General features: G+C 48.7%; 8 protein-coding genes and 1 non-coding gene across 9 annotated transcripts; 4 read left to right on the top strand and 5 right to left on the bottom strand.

Moving 5' to 3' along the window:
* Positions 1–2,444: 2,444 nt before the first annotated feature.
* Positions 2,445–3,792, top strand: F5891DRAFT_938486 (uncharacterized protein; the record flags this gene model as incomplete). The annotated part of the gene is made up of 2 exons (XM_041374168.1): positions 2,445–3,144; positions 3,266–3,792. 2 exons carry the CDS (start codon positions 2,445–2,447, stop codon positions 3,790–3,792), a joined length of 1,227 nt encoding a protein of 408 aa, XP_041233395.1.
* A 3,190-nt stretch (positions 3,793–6,982) lies between these two features.
* F5891DRAFT_1180847 (RCC1 BLIP-II) lies at positions 6,983–9,139 on the top strand (the record flags this gene model as incomplete). The annotated part of the gene is made up of 8 exons (XM_041365987.1): positions 6,983–7,227; positions 7,291–7,416; positions 7,468–7,511; positions 7,567–7,678; positions 7,728–8,226; positions 8,275–8,367; positions 8,422–8,862; positions 8,918–9,139. The coding sequence occupies 8 exons, from the start codon at positions 6,983–6,985 to the stop codon at positions 9,137–9,139; spliced, it is 1,782 nt and encodes a 593-aa protein (XP_041233396.1).
* Positions 9,140–9,499: 360 nt separating this feature from the next.
* F5891DRAFT_938840 (uncharacterized protein) lies at positions 9,500–10,308 on the top strand (the record flags this gene model as incomplete). Its single annotated transcript, XM_041374194.1, has 2 exons — positions 9,500–9,579; positions 9,636–10,308. The coding sequence occupies 2 exons, from the start codon at positions 9,500–9,502 to the stop codon at positions 10,306–10,308; spliced, it is 753 nt and encodes a 250-aa protein (XP_041233397.1).
* A 360-nt stretch (positions 10,309–10,668) lies between these two features.
* Positions 10,669–10,750, bottom strand: F5891DRAFT_t9. Its single transcript has one exon. It is a non-coding gene; the product is annotated as a tRNA-Pro (tRNA).
* Positions 10,751–10,758: 8 nt separating this feature from the next.
* On the bottom strand, positions 10,759–13,369 carry F5891DRAFT_997298 (uncharacterized protein). The gene is made up of 2 exons (XM_041378429.1): positions 12,694–13,369; positions 10,759–12,639 (listed from the first exon to the last, which is right to left on the bottom strand). The coding sequence occupies exons 1-2, from the start codon at positions 13,084–13,086 to the stop codon at positions 10,948–10,950; spliced, it is 2,085 nt and encodes a 694-aa protein (XP_041233398.1). The 5' UTR covers positions 13,087–13,369; the 3' UTR covers positions 10,759–10,947.
* Positions 13,370–13,510: 141 nt separating this feature from the next.
* Positions 13,511–15,049, bottom strand: F5891DRAFT_1180850 (uncharacterized protein; the record flags this gene model as incomplete). Its single annotated transcript, XM_041365988.1, has 3 exons — positions 13,511–13,825; positions 13,881–13,961; positions 14,015–15,049. 3 exons carry the CDS (start codon positions 15,047–15,049, stop codon positions 13,511–13,513), a joined length of 1,431 nt encoding a protein of 476 aa, XP_041233399.1.
* Positions 15,050–16,404: 1,355 nt separating this feature from the next.
* F5891DRAFT_939585 (ELMO/CED-12 family-domain-containing protein) lies at positions 16,405–19,350 on the top strand (the record flags this gene model as incomplete). Its single annotated transcript, XM_041374235.1, has 13 exons — positions 16,405–16,712; positions 16,776–16,884; positions 16,941–17,030; positions 17,083–17,429; positions 17,483–17,582; positions 17,632–17,910; positions 17,961–17,999; positions 18,058–18,169; positions 18,221–18,365; positions 18,419–18,565; positions 18,620–18,776; positions 18,825–19,209; positions 19,259–19,350. 13 exons carry the CDS (start codon positions 16,405–16,407, stop codon positions 19,348–19,350), a joined length of 2,310 nt encoding a protein of 769 aa, XP_041233400.1.
* Positions 19,351–19,536: 186 nt separating this feature from the next.
* F5891DRAFT_215868 (methylenetetrahydrofolate reductase-domain-containing protein) lies at positions 19,537–22,103 on the bottom strand. The gene is made up of 8 exons (XM_041370937.1): positions 21,835–22,103; positions 21,711–21,781; positions 21,528–21,660; positions 20,833–21,471; positions 20,604–20,780; positions 20,285–20,551; positions 20,007–20,225; positions 19,537–19,958 (listed from the first exon to the last, which is right to left on the bottom strand). The coding sequence occupies exons 1-8, from the start codon at positions 21,919–21,921 to the stop codon at positions 19,728–19,730; spliced, it is 1,824 nt and encodes a 607-aa protein (XP_041233401.1). The 5' UTR covers positions 21,922–22,103; the 3' UTR covers positions 19,537–19,727.
* Positions 22,103–22,918, bottom strand: F5891DRAFT_997330 (uncharacterized protein). The gene is made up of 2 exons (XM_041378430.1): positions 22,582–22,918; positions 22,103–22,530 (listed from the first exon to the last, which is right to left on the bottom strand). The coding sequence occupies exons 1-2, from the start codon at positions 22,881–22,883 to the stop codon at positions 22,452–22,454; spliced, it is 381 nt and encodes a 126-aa protein (XP_041233402.1). The 5' UTR covers positions 22,884–22,918; the 3' UTR covers positions 22,103–22,451.
* Between the last annotated feature and the right edge of the window lie 264 nt (positions 22,919–23,182).

Consider the following 23,182-nt stretch of genomic DNA (forward strand, 5'->3'; position numbering starts at 1 on the left):
TGTGGTTTGATGTACATTGTCTGTACACACGTTCAGTACGTACCACTTGCAGGGACTTGCAAACTCAGCATAGCCAATTGCAACTGCTTTCCGTAGCGGGCCGTCCCCGTAAATGACGCGGGTCGAGACTCCATGCTGTGCCCGACCCGACAAGGGCGGCCGACCGAGTCATGCTTCTCCCGACACGGAACCGTCTAGCATCATCGAACCTTGGTGCTTCTCACAGTCTGCCTACGTACTCCTCTTAGTCAGTATCAGTTTGTGCCGAAAAATAAACTCCCATGAACACCTGTGCTCAGGTACGCTCAAATGCGCTTATTAGTCGTCTATCACCTTCTTAACGGCCTTAAGCAAACCACTCTCTACAAAGATCCTGCACAGGCTCGGGACTTAAAAAATCAGCTTATCAATGACGATGGGTCCGAGACTTGCGCTTGTCCGGAGCGTAGTTAACTACCCGATGTCCCATCAGACGCGGTGCAAAGTCTGCCTCGGACTTGAAACCTGAAACCATCTTTATTTTCTGCGATGCGTATGTTTTCATAATGATGGTTCAAAGTGATCCGAGCCTGGGGATATCAGATCGGGGTGAACTTGCAAATGGGGTACTGTGCACAAGCGCCCCGAGTCAAAGTGAAACAGACCTGCGTCCGGAGTCAGTGCTCGCACACTTTGCACATCTTAATCACCGAGTTGACTGCTGTCTGCCGATCGTATCAATAGGAGCATATTATATTCCGAACTTGTTGTATAAAACATCCACCATCGTGGCTCTGTACATATGCAATTTATCAATCCATCCATTGAGAAAAGTCTGACAGCGCTGGCTGTTCAATACAGGGTGGTCACCATGTACAATCCGCAGAAACGACGCCGATTGGACTCACCGCCATGATTTTTAGTAGGCGAACCGCAAGGAATTAAGTGGGGGCGCACTGTCATAACACTCGAGCGATGACTGCCTACCAACCGGGAGCATTCACTTTAGAACTTGGTCAACAAAGGGAGATGCGCAGGCAATTTCGTGACGGGCACCACATGCTCCATATCGTGGCTGCGCTCATCCCGTCGCTTGCAAGTTAGGAGGAAAACGTCGAGGAAATCGACATCAGTGGCTGTCACACTTTTGGAGATAATGTGTGTGACTAATTGTGACGGCACGTTTTGTGGCTGACCGGCGGACCGCGTTATCAAAGATGCGACATGGTGATGGCATCAACGCAAAACCATGTGCACCGTGTGCACGATGACGGTATTATTGTGTTTTCAGAGCAAAGATCAGAGAGTAGGAGACAATTGGGGAAATTTGAAACATGTGAGAACTTCCGTGGTGGACGCTGGAGTATAGAACAGTGCTGAATGGGTTTTGCGGCAAGCGGTTTTCAAGTGGATGACCGAGAGGCTGGTCATGTGTATCGGGACGCCTTCGGGCAGATGAGTGAGTTATTCGGGGTGAAAAAGTGAGTTTGACGATTGGCACGTAAACTACTAAATATAGAAATAATGTTCCATTAAAATGGGTTTTTTTTTAATTTGAAATGGGAAGTTTGATCTCAGATTTGACAATTACAATATTGAATTGAGAGAAGACAACGATCAGCGCGAACCGGTTGAGACACAGACACAGCTCGTAGCTGCACCTGTCCGCGCGCTCTGCTTGGGGACGAAACCGTTGCGGATAGTACGCCCTCTTCATTTCATTCCGGTGCTTGGATTCATCACAGATTTGCTTACCATTTCATCTGATCAAGCTTCGCGCTTTGTCACGTATGTTTTATTACTCCATCCCGTAACATATATTAACTCGACCACCTAATCGGACAATCTTGGTGTGTCAATATTCCTCGAATCCATTCAACTTGTTCATTCCGCAAGCCGTCTTCTTTTTCTAAGTCGGTTCACACATCCGCTAGATTCCGTCTTCTTCAGGTTCGCATCCAATGCAGGCACCACTTCTCCTCCAACCACCACCTCTTCTTGCACTTGCTCAGCAGCAAGTTAATCAGACGCGTCCTCGCGTTTCTCAACACTTCTTATTTCACGACCTTTCCAGTCTCTTGGATCCTCCTCATCCCATGACCGTAGATAATGATCATGATTACTCCTCCCAGCCAGCGGGAACAAACTACACCTACACATCATCCCGAACTCAGTTCGATGAAGGCTCTCATTCAGATCCACATAACTTGTATGACGTAGCATCGTCTTCTCACACACCTCAACCATATACTTCACTTCCAAATACTTCACCTACATCTAATTACACCTCCGTGTCCAATACTCGCACTGCCGAAGATATATCCTCAGTCAACGGAACTCGTTATGTTTCAGGTTCCCCTTCTTCCGTTGATGATCATCCGACCGCTTCATTTCCTCAGCCATACAGTGCTCCCCATCATCAGCATCATTTTCCTACATCGGCATCTTCCTATTCCCCACCGGATATGGTGCGTTACCCAATTACGTCGAACCTTAGCTCCCGTGGAACCGATAAATACGCCCATGCCCTCTTGGAACAACGCCGCATGTCCGAGCCAGCCATGTATGGCAGCGCAATAGGCGGTTATTCCACGAGTTCTTCAGCCGATCTAGCCTCTGGGCGATATCAACAGCTCCAGCACCACTACACGTCGTCACAATCATCCCCCAGATTGTATGGGAGCTACGCCTCGTCTCTTCAACGTACGCTAAGCTCAGGGTCTGTGCGTGATCCACTCTCGGGATCGTCGTGGAACAACAAAGATCAACTTTCATTACACTGTTACGACGGTGTCGACCTGGAAGAACCCATATCACCTCTTAACCCTAATTTCTCGGGTGGCGAGGGCTCCCCAACAATGGGTATGCCCTACGGCAGCCTTTCCGAGGAATATGGTCCATCACCGCCTGGTACGGGCACTTCCACATCGTCCAACGGCGCCAGGCGGTTCGTTGACGCTTCAGGCTCGAGTTCTGACGGTAAACAATACTCATTCGTGGCATTGCCTGGAAACGCAGTCAAGAAGCGTCCAAGGCGGCGTTACGACGAGATTGAAAGACTTTATCAATGTTCATGGCCTTCATGCACCAAGGCATACGGCACTCTAAACCACTTAAATGCCCACGTCACGATGCAGAAACATGGTGTCAAGCGTAGTCCAAACGGTGAGTCTTCATGCTTTGCATTTTACTTCAGTCGGGGTGTATTCGGCACCTCACGATGACAATAACAACTTCTCGTCATTATTTATAACCCTCAACACAATTACTGACTGTCCACTTGCAGAATTTAAAGAGCTTCGTAAACAATGGCGGAAGTCCAAAAAGGAGGAAGCTGATGCTCGTGCTGCTGCGTCAGCAGTGATGGGGAGGTCGGCTCATCATGCTTATCTCTCGCGCGGTATGCATGACTCGTACGCCGACGTGGATTACCAACTTCGCTCGCATCCGCAGCAAGGTTCCCATGTTGATCGGTTTACTCCAACCGCCTCTCCGGAGGAGATGCATGATATTGACATGCAAGACGTTTACGAACGCCGGCAACAGCGTTTCAGTGGCCTCTTCCCTTCCACTTCCCGCACTAGCAGTCCTACATACACCGCCACCCATTCATCAAATATGCCCTCATCGCACACAGCCATGGCCCGCCTCCCTACCAACAGCACGCTTTTGACACCTCTCCCAGGATATGAGCATGCGGGAGCCACCACAGACCTTAATACGTATGCTTCGTATGGTGTATACCCGGACAACCGTCCTGGTTCTGGGCATGGGAGCATTGGAAGCTACGATGAAACGCGACGGAGTGGATGATTTGACGACAAGCAGTCCTGCGTTCACGATCTCATTCCTTTCCTTTGGGATTTTATCACGATACCGCGGCAGTCCCATGATGCTTATGCCTTTTATGCCACGCATCAACGCCTCTATCTTTGCTGAAGTTATATTGTTCATGGTATTGACTATTATCCTACTAAGTACATACATTACTAGTTTCTCCTCTCCTTTTCCTATGCTGTCATATTTTATTCGTTCATGTTTGGGACACTCCTCATATTGCATAGGAGACTTTTGGCCCAATAATCATGGAGCTGTACTTTACGGATCATACTTGCCATCCTAGTAATAGTTACTTCTGTACATGAGTAGGAACGAAACAAATAGATTCTTAAAAGTTGTGTCGACATTTCATTCCTGACTTCTTCCTTTCTTCTGAATGGTACTTCGAAAGATATGGAGGTCCCTGACTGTGCAATCCAACCGCTCATAAAATTTAACTTCAGAAGAGCTGCCACTTGCAATTTTGAATATGTGCCACCATCATCTGTGGTCTATCATGGACTTCTATAGAGGGCACGTTGTAATTGAAAGCTCCGAACTCGTGAGAACATGATGTAACAACCGCACCCATCGCGATCACATTCATCGATAGAGTTTTCTGCACGCTGCGAAGATTCATCCGAGTGAGCTTGTTTTTATGCAATTATTGCAATGCAGGTTTGATGCAGGCGATATAATATCGCTTGTATTAGAGTGCAGTGCAAGGTGCCATGAGGTCGATATTGCGCCACGCAACAGAAATCTAGCAAGACCGTTTCCGAATTGCCCACATCGAGCCACGCTCATGCAATGCCGCGCATGAAGACAGTACTGTTGCTGCGACGACGACGGCCCGTATATTGGCTTTGTGGCCGTGCTCAGTTGCGCCCGACTTTTCTCATGGCGGCCGCAAGTTTCCGCTCCACAGACAGGCACTTCGTTCGAGGCTGATCACAACTTTTTGATCAGAGGAAAATCACACCCTTGTCAATCCACTGATCTCTATCGTCTATCCATTGGTTTACTTGGGTCTCCACATGATGGCTGTATCCTTTCCTAGGAAGACCGGACATTTCGGTAATTATTCAGAACTGTTCTTCAGACTCTTCAAGTACGTTATGCTGCCTACACATATAAGGTAGCTGGACTGACATACAGACTTGATCAGGTTATTAATCTGCTCCCTTCGAGGCATCACTCGAGCATTTTTACGACGGAACATGGGTCTTGCAGGTGAAACTCGATCCTCGACGAAAGAGGTCATGGTGATGAAGCTCTGCTGTATGACAGTTCCGAAGTCGAGTCATACCTTTGAGGCGCTGGGTGGCACGCATGGCGGGCTGCGTGTAGGGATGCACCCACATGGTCGATTGTGGAGGGCGATGATAGCGCATCATGTTGATATGATGGGTGCAGCATAACCTCCGCATTGCCGGTTGCTTGAACACCGAGTCGCCGTCTGGCCCTGCCAGTGCATGTCAGCGCAATCAAGGTGGCGACGTAAGGACTTGTCTGCGGCTTCATATTACGTATATGTTTATTTGTACCGCGGGTACCGCATTGACGGGCCGCCGGACTCCTTGCATGTTATCTATGTAATACAAACGTATTGAACAAGTCGATATGTCTGTTATTTATAAGTAACAAACTTTAGAATGAGGTTCAAAATCAATTTAATTTAAAGTGTGTACATAAAGGTTTACAATTGTTCTCAATGACGAATAAAGAAATATCAATGGGCAAACGTCATCAGTTTGAGAAGCTTCACCACTATTGGCCACGACAAAAAGATTTGATAAATTTATGAACGATACACCTTCCGACCCCTTTAGCGTTCTAGATCTCGTACTCGAAATGCCTCGTGCGTGCCACTGTGGGGATAATAACTTTGTAGTTGGCAGCCGTCACGTGTTCACTATCTCCTTTCGTTTATCGGTTCTTTGATGTGCGGCACTGTGTTTCACATATCTAGGAAGCCGATCATGTATTTTGGTGACAAACAAACATGGTTCACTGGTTAGCTCTACCTTGGGCCGAACGCGAGTGAGGACGGGATCATATCGGTTTGCAGGGTACTTCTGTCAAAGGTGTACGGCAATGGATGCTAGGTTTAGTGCACACCGTCGATCGCCGAATTACGCGAAACGTTTGTGGGTCAACAAGCGTGTGTCAGCTTATCGGGATGACATTGTTATCAGATTAAAATATTTTGCGCCGCGAAAACAAGGTTGTAGTCGTTATGTGATATAAAATTCTTTCACATAGCCATGCAGCACTTCCAGAGCTGAAAGAGGCCTTTAGAGCCAAGTGAAAAAAATAGCAGCTTGGGGTAGGCTGTTACGGAGCTCCTGGCTCACCGGTGCGGAGCTGCAGCGGATGATGGTAAACGTGCGACTACAAAAAAAAAAAAAGAGAGCAATAGAGAGCACGCCACTATCAGTCGAGCGGTCTGCCGTCACGACAGAAGTGCTGCGGTGATCTCGATGGGCGCCCTTCAAATATTGGCACCCTCGTTTCGATATGTTGCACCATGCCCTACACGGTCAACACAGAATAGCGTTTGGTGATCGTTCCTGGCTACGCCTCCGGTGAAGTTTGTCTGGCTAGACCACCATTTCCAATCTACAAAAAAGGAGTAACAGTACCCCTAATTATGAGAAGGATCATACCAAACTTGCGAGCGCAGGAGATGAACGACTTCGTGTGGGTCCCCCCACCACCGCAATACTTGGAGTAGAGTAGAGCCGCCAAGTGGCGCTGGGTTTGTGATTTACAAACGACCGACATTTGCTGGTACGTACAGGATTTAAGCAAAATGGGGGTGAGTTGTTGACAAGTTGAAGCGGACATATGTTTGAATAGCCACGTACTGCGATCTGGGCTAAGTGCGCGGCCGCCCATGCCCTAGCGAGTAGTCTAAGTTTGCGACGACTTTTCGGCGTGATTCTCCGCGAGACTCTGCAGGCTTCAAAGCTTCATGACATCTTGACATGTAAAACAGTCTTTAGTCTCTGCTCCGTTACCAGGCAACCCCCCGCAGCAAACCGATCAACCCCCCGGCGACATGCGTGAGTCGTGACATCATGGCACTCAGTTGATGCCGCAGCTCGACCGCCGTTCCACAGTCGCAGCTCCCTACTCTCTGACTTGCCCGTTGAGATTTTGTATCACAACCATTCACCCGATGACTATGCTTTCTGACTTACCTATCGAAGTTCTTTTGGATAATGTATTGCCTTGGCTTGCAATTCCAGATCTAATCCATCTGGGACAAACAGATCACTTCTTTGCGCGATTGTGCGACGATGAGACATTCTGGAAGAGGAAGTTGGAAGAGGATTTCAATTTTACAGACGAGAGGACCGCACGAATAAGCGGATGGAAACATCTCTATAGAGGTTTGCTCAACCCCAAGACTTACGTATGGGGGTAAGCAGTCTTTTTATTACGCGATTCCGTTACTCTTCCGCTAAGTCGAATTATTTCACGTAGCGAGACTTCAAAGGGAAGATTAGGATTGAGGAAGATACCAAGCACAACTCTTCATGATGTTCCATACCCAGTCGAGTTGCAAATCAAATCAGGCGCGCGTATAGTCAGTCTCTCAGCCGCTGGATGGTACGTCGTCGTCGTCTCATACGACAAAACTGCTCATGTGACTCCAAACAGGGCATTTTTTGCACTGGACTCTGCTGGTAGCGTGTATGTGTGGGGTGAGTCCACAGATTATCGTGCGACATTAAGGACAGAAACTAATATCGCACCCAGGAACTTTGAATGGCACCTCGTATGCTCTACAACACGATGGGTACTCCGAACCGGCAAAACCAGCTCATACACCATTGAGGCTTGACATGCCATCTCCTACGCGGAGCATTAGGTTTGAGTGTTTTTGTGCGTCGAGTAAAATACTTATTTGCATTTATTAGTTGTGGGCGGCTGCACGCTACTACGCTGGACGATCAGCATCGCGTTTGGACCTTTTTAAGCTGGGGCCGTCCCTTCAGGCTCGACACACCGGCACTCAACGCAACAACGTTGGATTCTACACCTGCGCTGGTTGAATGTGGCTGGAACTTTTCGTCAGTCCTTACCAAATCTGGTGATGTGTATGTGTGGTGGCCGTTCTCTGCACCTCTCAAGGACGTCATCGCTGCACACGATGTGGCTATGGATGCCGCGGACCAAAAGGCTCACGCTACAGAGAGTGATGTTATCCCATGCTCGACATGGGAGCTTCGCCAAGAACCCACAATGTTACCACCGCTGCCTCAACTGCCGGAGCTGCCACTAGGGTTAGCGGAACCTGTGAAACTTGTTAAGCTTGCAGCTTTGGAGAGTAGGCTCATCGGTTTGACTAATCATGGTCATGTTCTCTCGATTCCTGTTGAAAGCGATGTTGCCGTTCGGTCTGAGAGATGGGAATATGTGGGTTAAATTTATTCGTGGAACAATAACTGCCTCATGCCTTTTCAGCTTCCTAACTTCTCTGAAGTCGACAAGGTTCAGCAGCACCCCGCTTATGTTTCTTCCCAGTTGAAGCCGCCGCAGAGCTTGCGAATATCTCATGTAATTATCTCGGCAGAGTTTCGAACGTTCCTCCGTTGCTGAATCGTCTCTTAGATTTCCGCGCAATTTCAAACCTTTGTTGCCTATTCTCCCGGTTCCAGTTCTGTCATTCTCTTGGGTTCTCACGAAACACGTGCCAATTCGAATCCTTTGATTCTCCCCGCACTTCAAAACAACGACGTCATCTCTGTTGTTCTTGGAGATTACCATTACGGTGCTCTTACATCCACCGGGAAGCTTTTGACATGGGGTGAATATTCTCGAGGTGCACTCGGTCTCGGGGATCCTGGCCAGCTTCCTCCCGGTCAGCCAGGGGGCTACAGAACTGAAGCACGCAGGAGCGCTGCTGTCGCCAACGGCGGTCCGTATCCTCCGGGCATCTCCGAGCCCGCGGAGGTCAGCTTTGGTCACGGGAAAGCACAGAGGGATAAGATGTTTTGCTTTGCCATAGCGGCTGCTGGGTGGCACATGGGAGCTCTCGTCATTGATTTGGAGGTGAGATCTCAGCTGACTGAGTTCTGACTGCTGATTAAATTCTGGATCAAAATAGCCACCCACGAATGTTCAGAATGATAACGACGAAGACGAAGACCCTCCCATGCCAGGAAGGTTTCCTCGGTCTCGCGAAATGGGGGAGTCCCCGCAGGACTATCCTGGGGAGCCAGGTCAGTGGGGCCCGCCTATAATGGCCAGAGCGTTTCGAATCGGGTTTGCCGGAAGGGGCGCCACCAGGGGTGGACATTTGGGTCGCGGCCGTGGCCGTGGCCTTTGAGAGTAAGAACCAAACTTAGGGTTCATAAGAATCGATGGGCCACTTCTCATGCTTAGATGCGGGCGTACGGCCGTATCATATCATGTTTCATTCTGTCTCTTGATCGCAACCTTTTGATGACATTACGAAAACATTAAGACTATAATATTTATCAAGGTGTGATGTGGTTTCTCTTCCTTGTCTGACGTGTATAATCACACCTTTCGGGGGCCACAAAGAACGTCCTCGTGGCGAGGTGAACAATACTGTGAGAAGTCTTCTATGTACTCACCATATTTATGTTCTGTCCATTCCCGTAGCGGAGTCCCGAACAGGTATTAATGACCCTTCAGATGGCAAACCCAGAGTCACTCGATCAATATGTCATCTCCGATTATATTCTACGACCTCCCTTCGACCCTGGCGCTGAATGCGTGGTCCCCGAATACCTGGAAGGCCCGGTATGTGCTCGGTGTATGCAATGATATAGGCAGTCACTTACCTTGCACTCACATAGATATGCTTTGAACATCAAGGGTGTTGCGTACAAGACCGAGTGGGTCGAGTACCCTGACATCGAAGCTCTTGCGAAAAAAATTGGGGCGCCAGCTACAGGCGCCAAGGCTGATGGCAGCCCATTATACACCCTCCCCATCATTAATGATCCCAACACTGGGAAGGTCGTTGCTGACTCCTTCCTTATCGCCGAATACCTTGATACGACTTACCCAAGTGGAACTACCTTGTTTCCCCCCGGCACAAAGCCATTGATGGCAGCATTAGAGGCCGGAGTTACAGGAAGCATCACAAGCATTTTCCCTTATCAGCTCGCCACGAGCTGCTACATCCTGAATCCTTCCAGTGAGAAGTACTTCAGAGCCACCAGAGAGGCGACCTATGGAAAGAAGATTGAGGAGTTCTCTCCTGCTGGTGCCCAGCGTAACGCTGATTGGGCCAAGGCCAAGGAAGGCCTCGTTGCTGTAGACGAGTGGCTGTCGAAGAATGGCAGAGGGAAGTTCGTCATGGGAAACACTGTCACGTATGCAGACGGTATTCTCGGAGCGTGGCTTACCTGGATTAAAGTTACCAATGGTGAAAGTAGCGCTTTATGGAAGGATTTCGCGAGCTGGCATGGAGGAAGGTGGGGTACCTACGTTACCAACTTGCAACCCTTTGCGACAGTCTTGTAGCTGCTCTCCTTACTAGTAGACAGACCATAGACGAATGAAGATAGATGATGTTCCTCCGTACTATGACCAAATGCGCCGATGTGGTGTTGGCGCAAGCCGATTGCTTTTTGTGTTGCAAAAAAAAAAGAAGGACTGTGCGGTATATGAAGATTGCAAATCTTTCGATCAAGTCAAGCTTCTTTCTGACCGTTAACGAGTTTGAGGGCCTAGTGACCGCTGCGCCGGGGCCATTATTTGAAATACTAACATATGTTAACCGACTATCGTACGATCAAAGCAGGGAGTACCGCTGAGTCGGTTTGGCGCCTTTAATTATGAGGCCGAAGTCAGGGACGGTGAGGAATAAAAAGGCAAAAATTTGGGCCTGGCCGGGAATTGAACCCGGGACCTCCTCGAAACGTGGTAACCCTAACAAGGAATCATACTACTAGACCACCAGGCCTTGAAGTTGCCAGGTTCATATAACACTATGACAAGGTGAGAGAATTTGACCAGTAAAGCGGAAAGTATGAAGAGCCTAACGAAATAACGAATGAGGCAAGGGATATAAGATAGCACGTAGGTATTGTCTACCATAGGGCTTCGCCCCAGCGGATAATAATCAAGAACACAAAAAAGGTAACGACAGGAATATATAATTTATTTGAACTTGAAAATGTTCCTCAGAGGCGTAGTAAGACGGCTCTTGGGTGCAACACCCTCGACTCCCATCCTGAGATCGTTCTCGTTCATCGTCGACCATCGCTTGCGAGCACGAGCATAGGCAGTTTGCGCATTTTCCTTCTCTCCGCTAGCGACACGATTATGACGGCCAGGAGTAGAGGTCGCCGACCCGTTGAGCTCGGGTACAGGCGGGACCTGCTGGCAGGCGTTGGTGTCGACGAATTTCAGAATGGGTACCTCAGACGTGCGATAAGAGCTGAGTATGGCACCCTTAGGAACGAGCTTGGACTTCATGGTGTGCGACTTCTTGTTGATGACAGGTTCCTGAGTTGCCTTGGGCAGCGGCACAACATGAAGAGGACCTGTCGCAGGTTCAATATTCACAGGCTCCTTTGCATCTGCCGACGTGGCGCTATCGATAGGGCTCATGAAGCTGTTCCGTAGAGGAGAAGGGCGTTTTGCTACTGTTGACTCCGGTACTGGCACGACGAATAGGCCCACATCTTGACTGCATCTGACATCCTCGAAGCGAACGCTCTTGACCTTCTTTAAAATTCCTCTCACCCGTGGAGGGGTAGAAGGAGTAATTAAAACAGGAGGAGGGGGGAGAGGGACGCATGGTGGATCAGTCAGGGGCGCTAGAGAGACCTTGACCGTGGGGACTACTGACTGCAGACAAGGAGGTGAGAAAGAACGAGTCAGGCTGGAACGGGCGGAACAACGATCCGGAGTGATGTCCAAAGACTCCATATCTGGCACGATCTTGGGCGTAAATGAAGGTGTCGGACAACGAGACACGTTGTCAAGGGCGCTTTGAAGATCAAGGTCGAGGTCATTTTCAAAGGCCCATTCATCGTCACGGGAGGATGATGGCATTAATGATACAGAGTCCGTGTCCGAGTCAACAAATGTATCTTGACATTCCTTGTTGTTGTGCATCACAGGTATGGAGATCTCACTCGTATTAAGTGCGGCGTATTGCGATCTGAGGCTTGATAGCATACTACTGTGGTCGGTGAAATTTTTTCCATCGGGACTGGGGACTCCAGGATCAAATTTCGGTGACCAGACAGTTGGAGATCCGCGGAAGGCCGTAGGGATGTCAGGATAATCCAGATCGTCCATTTCCTTGAGTTGCAAACCGGAGACCTTCTTGCCTCTTCGAATAGCCAGGGAATCAATAGAACCGAGTTGTGGCAACGTGCGAGATGACTTGCGGCATGTTGATGCCAGTTGCTTTATTGTCTTATCAGAGCAAGATTCAAGAACGGGACTGGCCGAGAAATGTGCCCGTGTCCCCATTCGTCCGCGAATGGGTGTAATGGATCCTGGTCCAGATGAAACTGTATTTTGCTTGATAGCAGTCATTGGAACGTGAACGGACCATCGATTACATCCGACCTGATGCCCGGAACATTCCTTTGAAATAACAGCAGTCTCCCTGTGGCTTCGGATGCCTGGAATGCAGGGCGTAGAATGAGGGAACATTTCTTTGGAAGATCCATTCGGGCTCTGTTGATCCATCCGTGCTTGTCGTATCTTCCCATTTTGCAACTTGATGGTTTCAGCCGGAAAGATGGAACCTTCAGAGATCCAGTCACGCCTAGGAACCAAATTATCACTAGTCCAGGGTACGTGCCTGGGAGGACGCTCAGGAGTTAGCCTATCCTACATTCGATTTCGTCAGCTAAAGTGACAAACCATAAAAAATCTATAACTCACAACCCAAGTGTTCATGAAGAGCTGTTCCTTCATGACCAAGTTCATGCGCGGGATTGTTGGTGCTGAGAGAACAATACGAGCGGTGCGTTCGTCTGGATGTATGTCTCCGAGAGCGATGACACCTGGACGAACAGCGAATGGTACTTGAGCGCGGTGACCTTGGATAATGAATATAGGTGGCTGGTGATCCTTTGGGAAAGGCGGCACGTCCTCCCAGTCACTTTCATGATCTTCTGAGCTCCTTGTGAACGAGACCGATGGAACGAGTGACTTGAGATCTTCCAATGGGCCTGCTTGAGCGAGGACGGCGGCGATCTCGAGCGACGGCGGCGACGGCAAGGGAGATGGGCGAGCCGGAGGACGAGGGATGCGTGAGGGCGTGCCGGAAGACATTTGGTACCAAAAAAGCAATACAGAAAAAGAACAATGCAGACGCACCAAACGTCAGGGAATACCATGGTCCCCACCTGAAGCGAACGGCTGCGGCTGACTGCGGCATTTAGCCCTCCGGCTGAAGAGGCTGACTAGTGCCAAAGCCGTACAGTGACGTGACTAGTTCGATAGGTCTACAGACTTACTTAGCGGCCACAGTGATCATGGTTCACTTGTAAAAGTACTGAGGTCTTCGTTCAGGGCTGTGTTGTCGGCCTTACAGAACAAAATATGGTGATGTACAATACGTACGCCGGTATGTTCGCGAATTTGAAATTGGCATTATAAGCGAAAAACTACTACAAATATGACGAGAACCAACAGAACAAGGGTAAAGAAACATCCGAAGAAACATTCGAAGAAATTTCACTAGCACTGCTATACGTTATATCTTCAGCCACCCGAACTTCTTCTTCTCCCTCCCGCACGTGTTTGATTGGGGCATTGACATTGTATTGGAGCGAGACCTCTTGAAGAACGCCTTGAACGAGGTCAGGCCAGTAGGTGGAGAGACCAAGAGCGGGGGTGATACATTGGGTACGGAGCGGCGGCCGCATGCTCGGATGACAGGGGTGCTTGCATTGAGACTGGTGATGGAAGATGGACCAGGTACGATGACTTCGCGAGGGGGACTCCGGTACCCTTCTGCGGGGTATGCAATCGGTGAGGTCGAACTACCAACCAGGAATGATGGTGTGCCCTTCATGAGTTATCAATCAAGAGTATATGGTATAAATGGGAAGGAAAATTTGTACCTGAGGCTCGTATATATATCGGACTGATGACCTGCGTGTGACAGGTGTGCTGGCTGGTGGAATGGCCGAATGAAACTGGCACTTCCAAGGAGATCAATGCTGGAAGAATATACCAATAAAACAAATTGATTTACCTCGGATATATCATCCGTGGGTTCGGTCAGCATCCGACTTTTACCTTTGTCTGGCAACACGGGTTGTTGGAGGAAACGGTCACCTTGGTCATTGCTGAGCCGTCGGAGCGCATGCGGACATGATACAGCTACAGTCGAGCCAATGGTGAGGATGTCGAGTGCCCCTAAAGCCTCTTCAGGGTATGGAAAATCTTGGACCCAACTAGCAAGTTCATCGAGTTCCTGAAGCAGTGCGAGCATATCGGGAGGAAAACCGTTATGTGTCGGGGAGGACAAGCAATGACTTTCCAGCGGGCTTTCGATGAGGTAATCAGTCAGGTCGGTTGCCAGAACATGCACGAAGTGGTCATTCTGAGCTGGGACGAGCCTGAACATCCTACCAGAACGTTTGGAAAGAAGGTCAGACATCGGAGAGCTTGATGCAGTAGGTGGGCTGAGTGGGAATGTGGGAGAGCACGGAGGGATGGTGAAGACCAGGGCGTTCTGATCCACGACGCGACGGTTCAGCGGAGCTTTCCACGGATTGAACGGTTTGGTACAGTGATGGATGGCAGCATGCTTGGATTCAAGAAAGAAAGAATTGTTGTCGATATTGAGGCTTCCATGATTAGAATCTGGAACGATCATCGATGAGCTATGCTTGTGACTAAGAATAATTTCTTCTTTAGCGGGTGTATCACGATTCGAAATGTGACAGGCAAGCGCATCAACGAGTGTGTACCCTGGTATGTTGAGCGAGGGTACAGTACGCGGAGTAGCAGGGAGGGCAATGGGGCTGACCCGATACTTGTCATTTCCGCGGTGGTGCCTACGACGTTCCGGGGAGGAAGGACTTTCTGTGACGGAGAAGGAGGTGTCAAAGGGAACACCTTGTTTGATACTATCACGGCTGCCCTCGGTTGTCTGCAGTGCCAGAGTGTTTCGCAAGTCTCGAAGGATGGGTCGAGGTTTCTTCATCGACGCTCTCCCATATGATGATGCTGGAGAATCCGAGCGTTCGACAGTGAAAGACCTCGGGAGGGTGTGGGATGACATGATGAACAACCAGTAAACGCAAACCAATGGTCCAGAAGCTGGTATAAAGAGAAGTGAGTTCGTTTAGTAGCCAGCCGCTCGGTGCGTCCATGACGTTCAGAGAGGCTGACTTGAGACTTGCACCGGGAACCGTCATGAGTTGCTCTGCAATAATGCAATTGCAAGTAAATGCACTGTGCATCGATTGGTACCTAGCTACACACAGTCAGGTCAGCCACAGAGATTCCATAGTAGCTGTGGTCCTCGCTTAACGTCGAGCAGGGATTCATTCGTTGGTGGCTAGTTCGTTCTGTTCAGATCTTCGTCAGCGTTGAAGAGCGTTGCAGCCGTACGTACGTAGTTACTAGTAATACGACAGTGACGTTGCAGAGTCAATAGAAACGTGTCTTTTCACAAGGTTTCCATCAAAAAAGTCGATTTTCGTCCTGAATGGGTTCAAAGAACCTTCGCAGATCATTATTATTTCGGTCGTTGCGATGATTGTCGTCGAGTGCCTGCCACGAAGTCGTCCAAGAAATGATACGATGAATGATGTTCACGATGATTGGAGGCGACAGGATCCCACGGTAGTTGCGCGCTTAAACGCGACATAAGACACTTGTTTTCACCGATTCTGCTTTGGCAGTGCTCAAACTTCGTCTCCGTTGTTGTCGTTGCGGAGAGCTAGGCGGTGATCATCAAAGTCTCGTGCTTGCACTGCGTCACAGTGCAGATCCCATTCACTGCCTGTCTGCAAGCCAAGGTTGTCAAGACTCAACAACGCTTTTCCACCTCTCATCCCACTGCCTGTCCATTCTTTTGCACCACCGCGAATCGCGCTATTTCATTACCTTCATCTTTGGTAGCGGCCTGGCAGTCTCAAAGCACCTGAGTTCGGTGAGTAACCGTCCAGATTCGCTCTATCTGATGAGCCATTTTCTATCTTTTTATTTGCACGTCAGGCCGAATGTTTTCATTACATGCAGACGATACACTACATAATCTGAATCTTATATTATCATAATTGTCCTGCTTCCACATTTACATGCTCATCTCCCTTTTTGCAGGTCTTGTCAGTGCTTGTGGAAGGCTTTCGCCAAAAACATACTGTGAGTATATTGCTCTCTTGTTACAGATGATGTGATGAAATCCGAGAATATTTGCACGTCAGTCAGAGCTGCGTGTCTTGCAACGCGTGGTGGAGACGATGTATTCCATACCTGACTACAACTTATAGTTATTGCAATATATGCCCGTTTAAATTTATGATAACCGCCTTCCATCTCAGGAATATCCGACTGGATCCTAGATCATCACGATAAACCATCTTTATTCATTTAATATCTCCATCTCGCTCTTACCTCGCAATTATCCTTATGTCGACTACCAATGGTTCTATAGCGCCTGGCGCTTCTCGCACAACTCTCGCACCGCCTGCAACGAATACCACGCGTCCTAGGTCAACAGGACTCATTCCAACCAACAATGTTACTACCAAGGAGGGCGTGACCGTTCGCACTCGAATCGACCCTACACTCACCGTCGATGATGTAGTCAGGCAGCTCTGCGTTAATCTCAAAGTTACAGAGCCCTCCTCCAATTTTGCTTTGAGGGATAAAGATACCGATGAGCTGGTCGTGAATGAGAATTTGCGGAAGAAGATCAAGAACAAAGCGAATCTCAAGTGTGTAATACTGGGATTGTGATCGAGATGTATTACTGACGCTGTATATCTAATGCTCTACAGGCTAGTCAATAGTCCCAATATCGAGGCGGCAGAAATCGTCCAGAAACTCCTCGTCCGAGATGATAGAACCTGCAAGATGGCTCTCTGGTCATTGAAGAAGTTCATTAGAGTGCGTCGAGTTTATTCATTCATGGGTGCTGATGTCAACAACAACTGTGCTTTCAGGAAGAAAAGTTTGCTCAAGAATTTTTGAGTCATGGGGGTCTTGCCGAGCTCGCACAGATCATTTGTACCGAGCACGGCAACACACTTGCAGTGCGTGTCGTTTTGACTCAGTGCAAGATCAAGTCCTAAGTATCTAATTCAGTACGCTCTTGAAGCTATGCACAACCTGATGGACCTGGACTACGGCTGGTCAACCCTCGACAACACTTTCGTTTTCAAAGTTGTCCAAATCCTCTCTTCGCCAAATTCCCTCATCAACGTTTGTCGCCCCGCCACCGCTATCTTAAAGAAGCTTGTCGAAGCTGATCCAATGAATGCGCCTGGGCCACTGATCGCCAGTTCGAGTAGGGCTCCCCCTGTTGCACCCCCTGGCTCGGTGTATCGGTACGGTTTCCAGATCGTTTTCCAGCAGATGCGGAGGGAGAAAGGATCATTGGAAACTGTCGTAAATCGGCTTGGAAGTGCAGATACTGCAATGATTCTACATAGGTATGCGCAACGCATAGGAAATTCGAATAAGGCACGCACTGACGTCCCTGCAGCATGATGCTGATCAATTCCCTGCTTTCGCACGTCAATGATACTGAGTGGGATGAGTTTATCTCTGAACTAGAGCGACTCAATGTTCGGAAAGCGGTTATTGTGCGTAGTATCCCATTTGTGTTTCGCGGACCACTCATGAAGTTTTTAGCGACTTATGTCGTCACATAATATAGATGACCTTACCTCCTCGATTCTCGACTTCCAGGCCAATATCGTGCGCGTGACATACCGTAAGAAATCGACGCTTGTCGAGCCCGAAGTCGAGCCTCTTCATGAGTCTGCTCTTGAATATATATGGCATTGTAGCAAAGTTCAGGAAGAGCGGGATAGCGATGGTGAAGTATTGAAATGGCAAAAGCTTGGGTTTTTAAGTGAGAATCTGGTGCACGAGTTTCAAGAAGTAGGGGAGCTTGGGCTTGATTGTTTGGTAAGCACCGTCATTTTCGTTGTATAGTCCTTCGACTGATTATGTCACAGCGTAATTTTGTTGCAGACGACCCGGATCTATTCTCAAAAGTGAGCTATCTTTATTCTTCCTCCTAATCGCCGACACCAACATTGATATCGTCCGTAGGTTATATTGGAACAGTTGAGTCGTCCGGTAGACAGGCGATGCCCCATTGCAAGGGCTTCAAATGAAATTGTTGAACTGCTTGCAGAGCATTGGATGATTTTCGCTCCTGCATGTTAGTAATCTATCTCGGAACACGCAACTCATCTAACATACCCATTATCAGATTCAACATCAACAACATACCAGCCTTTTTTCCTCAATTTTTACCGGGTCCATGCTCTCGCCACACAATTTTTCTTGCGAATGTGGAATGAGAGTGGCTCTGCGGCAGGCGATTTCTCTCGCATTGTGGCGCTCGCTCGAAGCCAGTACGTGATGATCTCTCCCAATCCTTGTGATATTCACCCCTGATTCTCTCAAGGGTCAAAGTGGCATTACAAAGGGAAAACATGAAGCCATGGCACGAGGTGGAGCACGATTTCCTCGACTGCGAGTATCGCGCCGTGAGGGACAGGCAGATGCAAGAGCTTGAAGCAGAAGACGACCTTCTGAGCAAGGTTCCTGTGCGGTAAGAATTTCGGCATCTCATCTTAGGGTTCTTGACTAATACTGGGAAATCAAGGAACTTGAAAGAGAAGATCACCCGCGAGTCCGCCGAGTTTGTCCGTCAACAACGAATACAGTGCCTGTTTCAAGGGGCATGGTTTGTCAATGGCATCCCCACACCAGCTAACGGTCCTTCGCGGCGTCCAAACGGGCATTGGAGATTCATACGACTGGTATGGATCTATTGCGTGCTTCCCGAAGTAAGCTCATTGGCTCGATAGGACAACGGCTTGAAATATCTCCATTATGTGGATAGTGCGGTCCAGTTCGCCGTTCGAAATGGACTTGAAGATCTACCAGAGCGGATTGAGATCGCAGCAATCACCCAGATCGCCACAGGCACATGTGCATCTCCACCAAACAACTTGCGAGATCACCTCGACCTATCTCCGCCTAGCAATCTCACACCATCGCCCCTATCATTTTCTCTCCTGACAGCCACTGAAGGCTCCCTGGCAGACCAAATCGCGTCAGATCAGTTACGGTGGGCAGATTGGACTGATGGGCTGAACATGCTTCGGCGGGACAGTGGTCATGTCACATCTGATGAAACAGCAGGGTACATCAAAGCATTGACAGAGATCGGCCTCAAGATCAAGCTTCTCGGTGAGTCGATCGCCACTCGTACCACAAGACCATCTATAACTTCTTTTAGATCTATCAGGCGAGAAGGTGGATATACCCAGTGGACTGGTGGCAGGACCTCCTCCAAGCAATACCGATTTCTTTTTCTCTGATCTCATCTGATGCGATGAAGTTAGGTGTATGTTTCTCTTATAATTATGATTCGTGTATGTCTATCAAGACGTGATGAGATTCGATGACGGGTAATCATGTAAACAATACTATTAGTTGCTCGTATACGGCTTTTACAATAAACATCCCTTGTCTCGTGGAAACTATATCGAGGGGATGGGTGCAGTTGATGCAGTGTGCAGTTGATGCAGGGTGGCTGATATACAAGCTGTGGCAGTTGATGCGATGAGATGAGATGAGAACTTTCTTGTCAGTGGTGTGGTTGGGTGTCAGATATTAGTTGTGCTGGATATGCATGTCATACGGGGGTTGAACCCGCAATGTGGAAGGCGGGGTATGCGAAATCGACCTTGTGCTTGAGATCGAGGCTAGTTTGGAAGTGCCTTGGGTGCAGCAGAGCCGTTGCCATTGATGTGCTGGGCCGTGTATTCCGCACCTGCCTTGAAGAAGGGCTCAAAGATGGCTTGTGAATCCTTGAAATCGTTGTGGACGACGTTGACGAGGCATGACGATTCAAAGATCTCCATCATGAGCTTGCGTGATGGCGTCCCTGCCTCGTAAATGTTGGCCCACTTGACACCTAGCTCGTATGCTTCGTCCTGGGGGACAATATTAAGAACGATCCCACTGAGCCAAATACGACTCACCTTCCACGCCATGAAGCTGAGAGCCTCGACAACTGTCGGCTGGACAATCTCCTTACCGGGGAAAACTCCCCATGTGACAGCGTTGGGTCCGTCGGAATGGGTGTTCGTCCTCAGGTCACCTTGTTTGTTGATGACGTAGTAGGTCATATTGCTATCACGCTCGATGTGAGCAATCAGGAGTTCTAGCAGTTGAGGGCCAACGAAGAACTCTAAATATGCCTGATAGATAGCAGATGTAGATGTTAAGAGGGAGCTCGCAATTCAAGGGCGATGCTTACCTTCTGGTAGACATACCCATTACTTGGACCCCAACCAAATTGTGGGTCGTCGCTCCTTGCACCATTGACGGCGGGTTGAGAGTTTATTGTCAAGAAACCAAGTTCGTTCATCTTGGCGAGTTGCAAGGCGATGGCAGAGGTTTCGGAAGATGCCGCTTGATTCGACCATGGGAGGGCCTTGAGACTACCCAAACAGAATCGACTAAATAACGATGCGACGTCTGCAAATGTCTTGGGTTCTCCCCAAAGTTTCAAAGCCTCCTCCTTCTGCAGTAGAAGTCAGTGACTGAATTGGTGGCTCGTGTTTTGTGTTACTCGCCGTTTGTTTGAGCCAGATTCCGTATCCATCAAGCTCACCATACGCGGGACTCCGTGAGTCACCAAACCGACCATTTGGGAACTCATCCCAGTTTTCAGTACGCGAAAGGTATGAATCGGCCCGATTCGCCCAGAAGATAGGACGGATGTTTTCTTGCCGTCGGTTTGGTGTAAGCGACTGAAACAAAACATGAGAATAAAGCATTGAGCGCTGAGGGGTGTCCACATACTTGTCTCCAGGGTAAAGGCTTGATAGTCTCTACACGAGGCGTAAGGTTCAGTTCCTCTAGTAGCATCTTTGTCCCCTTCTCCAAGTTCATGGTATAGAAGTGAAGACCCTGAATACCGAGGCCAGCAGCAAGAATCTTCCGGCACATGTCCGCCACGAGCTTAGTTCCGATCTCCCGAACCTTCTCGTCATCGTTTTTATAAGGCTCTAGAGCGTCCAAAAAAGACTGCGGAATCTTGGTGTTCGCAAGAGATGTGGCCTTTAAGAAGCCATTCCACGTTTGAATAGGAGCAATACCAGGAACGATTGGAATTGTGATTCCAGCCGCCCTAATTGCATTCACCCAGTCAATAAAGACATCGACGTCGTAGAACATCTGTGTGAAGATGAAGTTGACGCCGGCATCGACTTTCTCCTTGAGGTATTTCATTTCAAGGTCGCGTTCTGCGGGCGGAAGGAGCTGGAACTGAGGGAATCCAGCGACTGCGATATCGAAGTAGTCCCCGTATTCGTTGTGGATGTGTTTGACTAGGTCAATACCATGTATAAAACCACCCTCGACCGCTTCCCACTCATCCTTCCCTTGAGGTGGATCACCGCGAAGGGCCAAGACGTTGCGACAACCAGCTTTTTTTGCTTCCTGTGATCAATATTAAATGAAAGAGGTATACAAATGAATCAGACGCGGATACACACCTGGAGAGCAATGTCGACTTTTTCTTTAGGCATGTTCGTGCATGTCAAGTGCATACATGTTTCTACGCCCACTGAGCCTTGACAAGTCTTCACCATGTGTGCAGTCAAATCGGACGTCCGACCACCAGCATTCCTATTCACAGGGCGTAAAGTGGTTTCTCATCATATAAGTAAACGTTCTACCATGTAATATCAATGAATTCCGGGCCCAATGCGGTCATGCGCTTGATACGATCAAGCAAGTTTTGGAGACCCTATGAACATATATCAGATAATTGAGCGTCTCATGACCGCGATGGGGTCGCACCTGAGCTGTCCGAGGTGGAAAATATTCGAATGACCACCATAATTTGCCTTCCTTGTTGGACTGCTCGATCTTTTTGCTGATTCTCATTTGTGAAGGAGGGAAAGGAGGAGACTGCGGTTGATAACGCTAAGAGAAGGTCTGGGATACTTTAAGGACACTAATGGGTTGCCGGTGAGCGTGGATTTCTCCTGAACTCTGCGATCATCACGTAATCGAGCGAGTTGTGCTGGCTTAAGTGCCGCTAGCGAAGCACAGAGTCTCACACATATTCTGTCATCAGAGTTCGAAATGATGTACCGAATACAGCTGAGTATGGTATACAAGAGCGTGAGATGTATCAGAATGTACCGAATCTTTCATTGAGATGTGTCTAGATCGACCAATGTAAAGACAACGAAGTGAGACAATTCTTGTACAACAACTAGTTGTGATCTGCTTCGAGAAGGGAAGGATTTTGGAGGATGATATCGCGAGAATGATGACACGAAGATATGGATCACCATACTTCAATTCATTCTCACGAGGAATATTCATGGCCCTTGATAGAAGGAGCATGAGAATATTCAGAGGATGCACCGAGTCATGGAAGAGTTGCCCACACCGTGACCTGGTAAACGCTAACCGCTCTTGACCGCATATACGATACAGGTGGCCACGATAATGAAAGTGACAGCTGCCATCATGATATGGTGTAGTCTGCGAACAACTGTTATCCGCATGATAAAGTCTGGGGAACTGCAGACTTACCTGTTTACAACAAAGAAGGCCCTGACTTTTATTAGGTCATCCAGACCTGTGTGGTACTCCCAGAATGCTGCAGCGATTGTAAGAAGGGCGGCGATAAACTGAAGAATTGCGAGGGGTAAACTGAAAGACCCCAAGCTCTCAGATTCTCCCGTGCCAGGAGGTCCAGGGAGACGGATTCCAAGCAACGCCGAGGCAAACATGAGTAATAACAACAGGACCAGTTTGATATGTGTCAAGAAGTTTCGTTCTAGCATACAGAAGTCGCGGACAGTGCTGCCCACAACCAAGAACGCCGTCGGCATCGTACAAGAACGGCACAACTTCCAGGGTTCCTGCTACAAGTCAAGCGTCCAATCCATATCAATTAACGTTTCTTAATATCACGTGAAGCGTCTATGTAAGTGTGAGAAAGACTCAGATGCGCAAGACAGTACACTGCAAACTGCCGCAAACCTTTGACACATGTCCAAATCGGGTACCATGTGCCAAACCTTTAATAATATTTTCTGAAGGGTTTTCTCGTCAGAAATTGCTGACAATTTAAAAATTTGCCGGAGCGAGCCAGTGGATGTGTGATCTAAGAGATCTTTACTAGGAACCT

This window comes from Suillus fuscotomentosus (assembly GCF_016647785.1).
Source record: "Suillus fuscotomentosus strain FC203 chromosome Unknown F5891scaffold_2, whole genome shotgun sequence".
In the NCBI taxonomy this organism is placed as follows: domain Eukaryota; kingdom Fungi; phylum Basidiomycota; class Agaricomycetes; order Boletales; family Suillaceae; genus Suillus; species Suillus fuscotomentosus.

Coding starts and splice junctions, on each gene's coding strand:
- F5891DRAFT_997298 (XM_041378429.1), bottom strand. CDS start 13,086: ATGTCTTCCGGCACGCCCTCACGCATCCCTCGTCCTCCGGCTCGCCCA. Junction 12,640..12,693: donor TCTTCATGAACACTTGGGTT/GTGAGTTATAGA, acceptor AATCGAATGTAG/GATAGGCTAACTCCTGAGCG.
- F5891DRAFT_215868 (XM_041370937.1), bottom strand. CDS start 21,921: ATGAGAATCAGCAAAAAGATCGAGCAGTCCAACAAGGAAGGCAAATTA. Junction 21,661..21,710: donor GAATTCATTGATATTACATG/GTAGAACGTTTA, acceptor CCCTGTGAATAG/GAATGCTGGTGGTCGGACGT. Junction 20,781..20,832: donor AGCCTTTACCCTGGAGACAA/GTATGTGGACAC, acceptor GTTTTGTTTCAG/TCGCTTACACCAAACCGACG.
- F5891DRAFT_997330 (XM_041378430.1), bottom strand. CDS start 22,883: ATGCCGACGGCGTTCTTGGTTGTGGGCAGCACTGTCCGCGACTTCTGT. Junction 22,531..22,581: donor GCCTTCTTTGTTGTAAACAG/GTAAGTCTGCAG, acceptor AGTTGTTCGCAG/ACTACACCATATCATGATGG.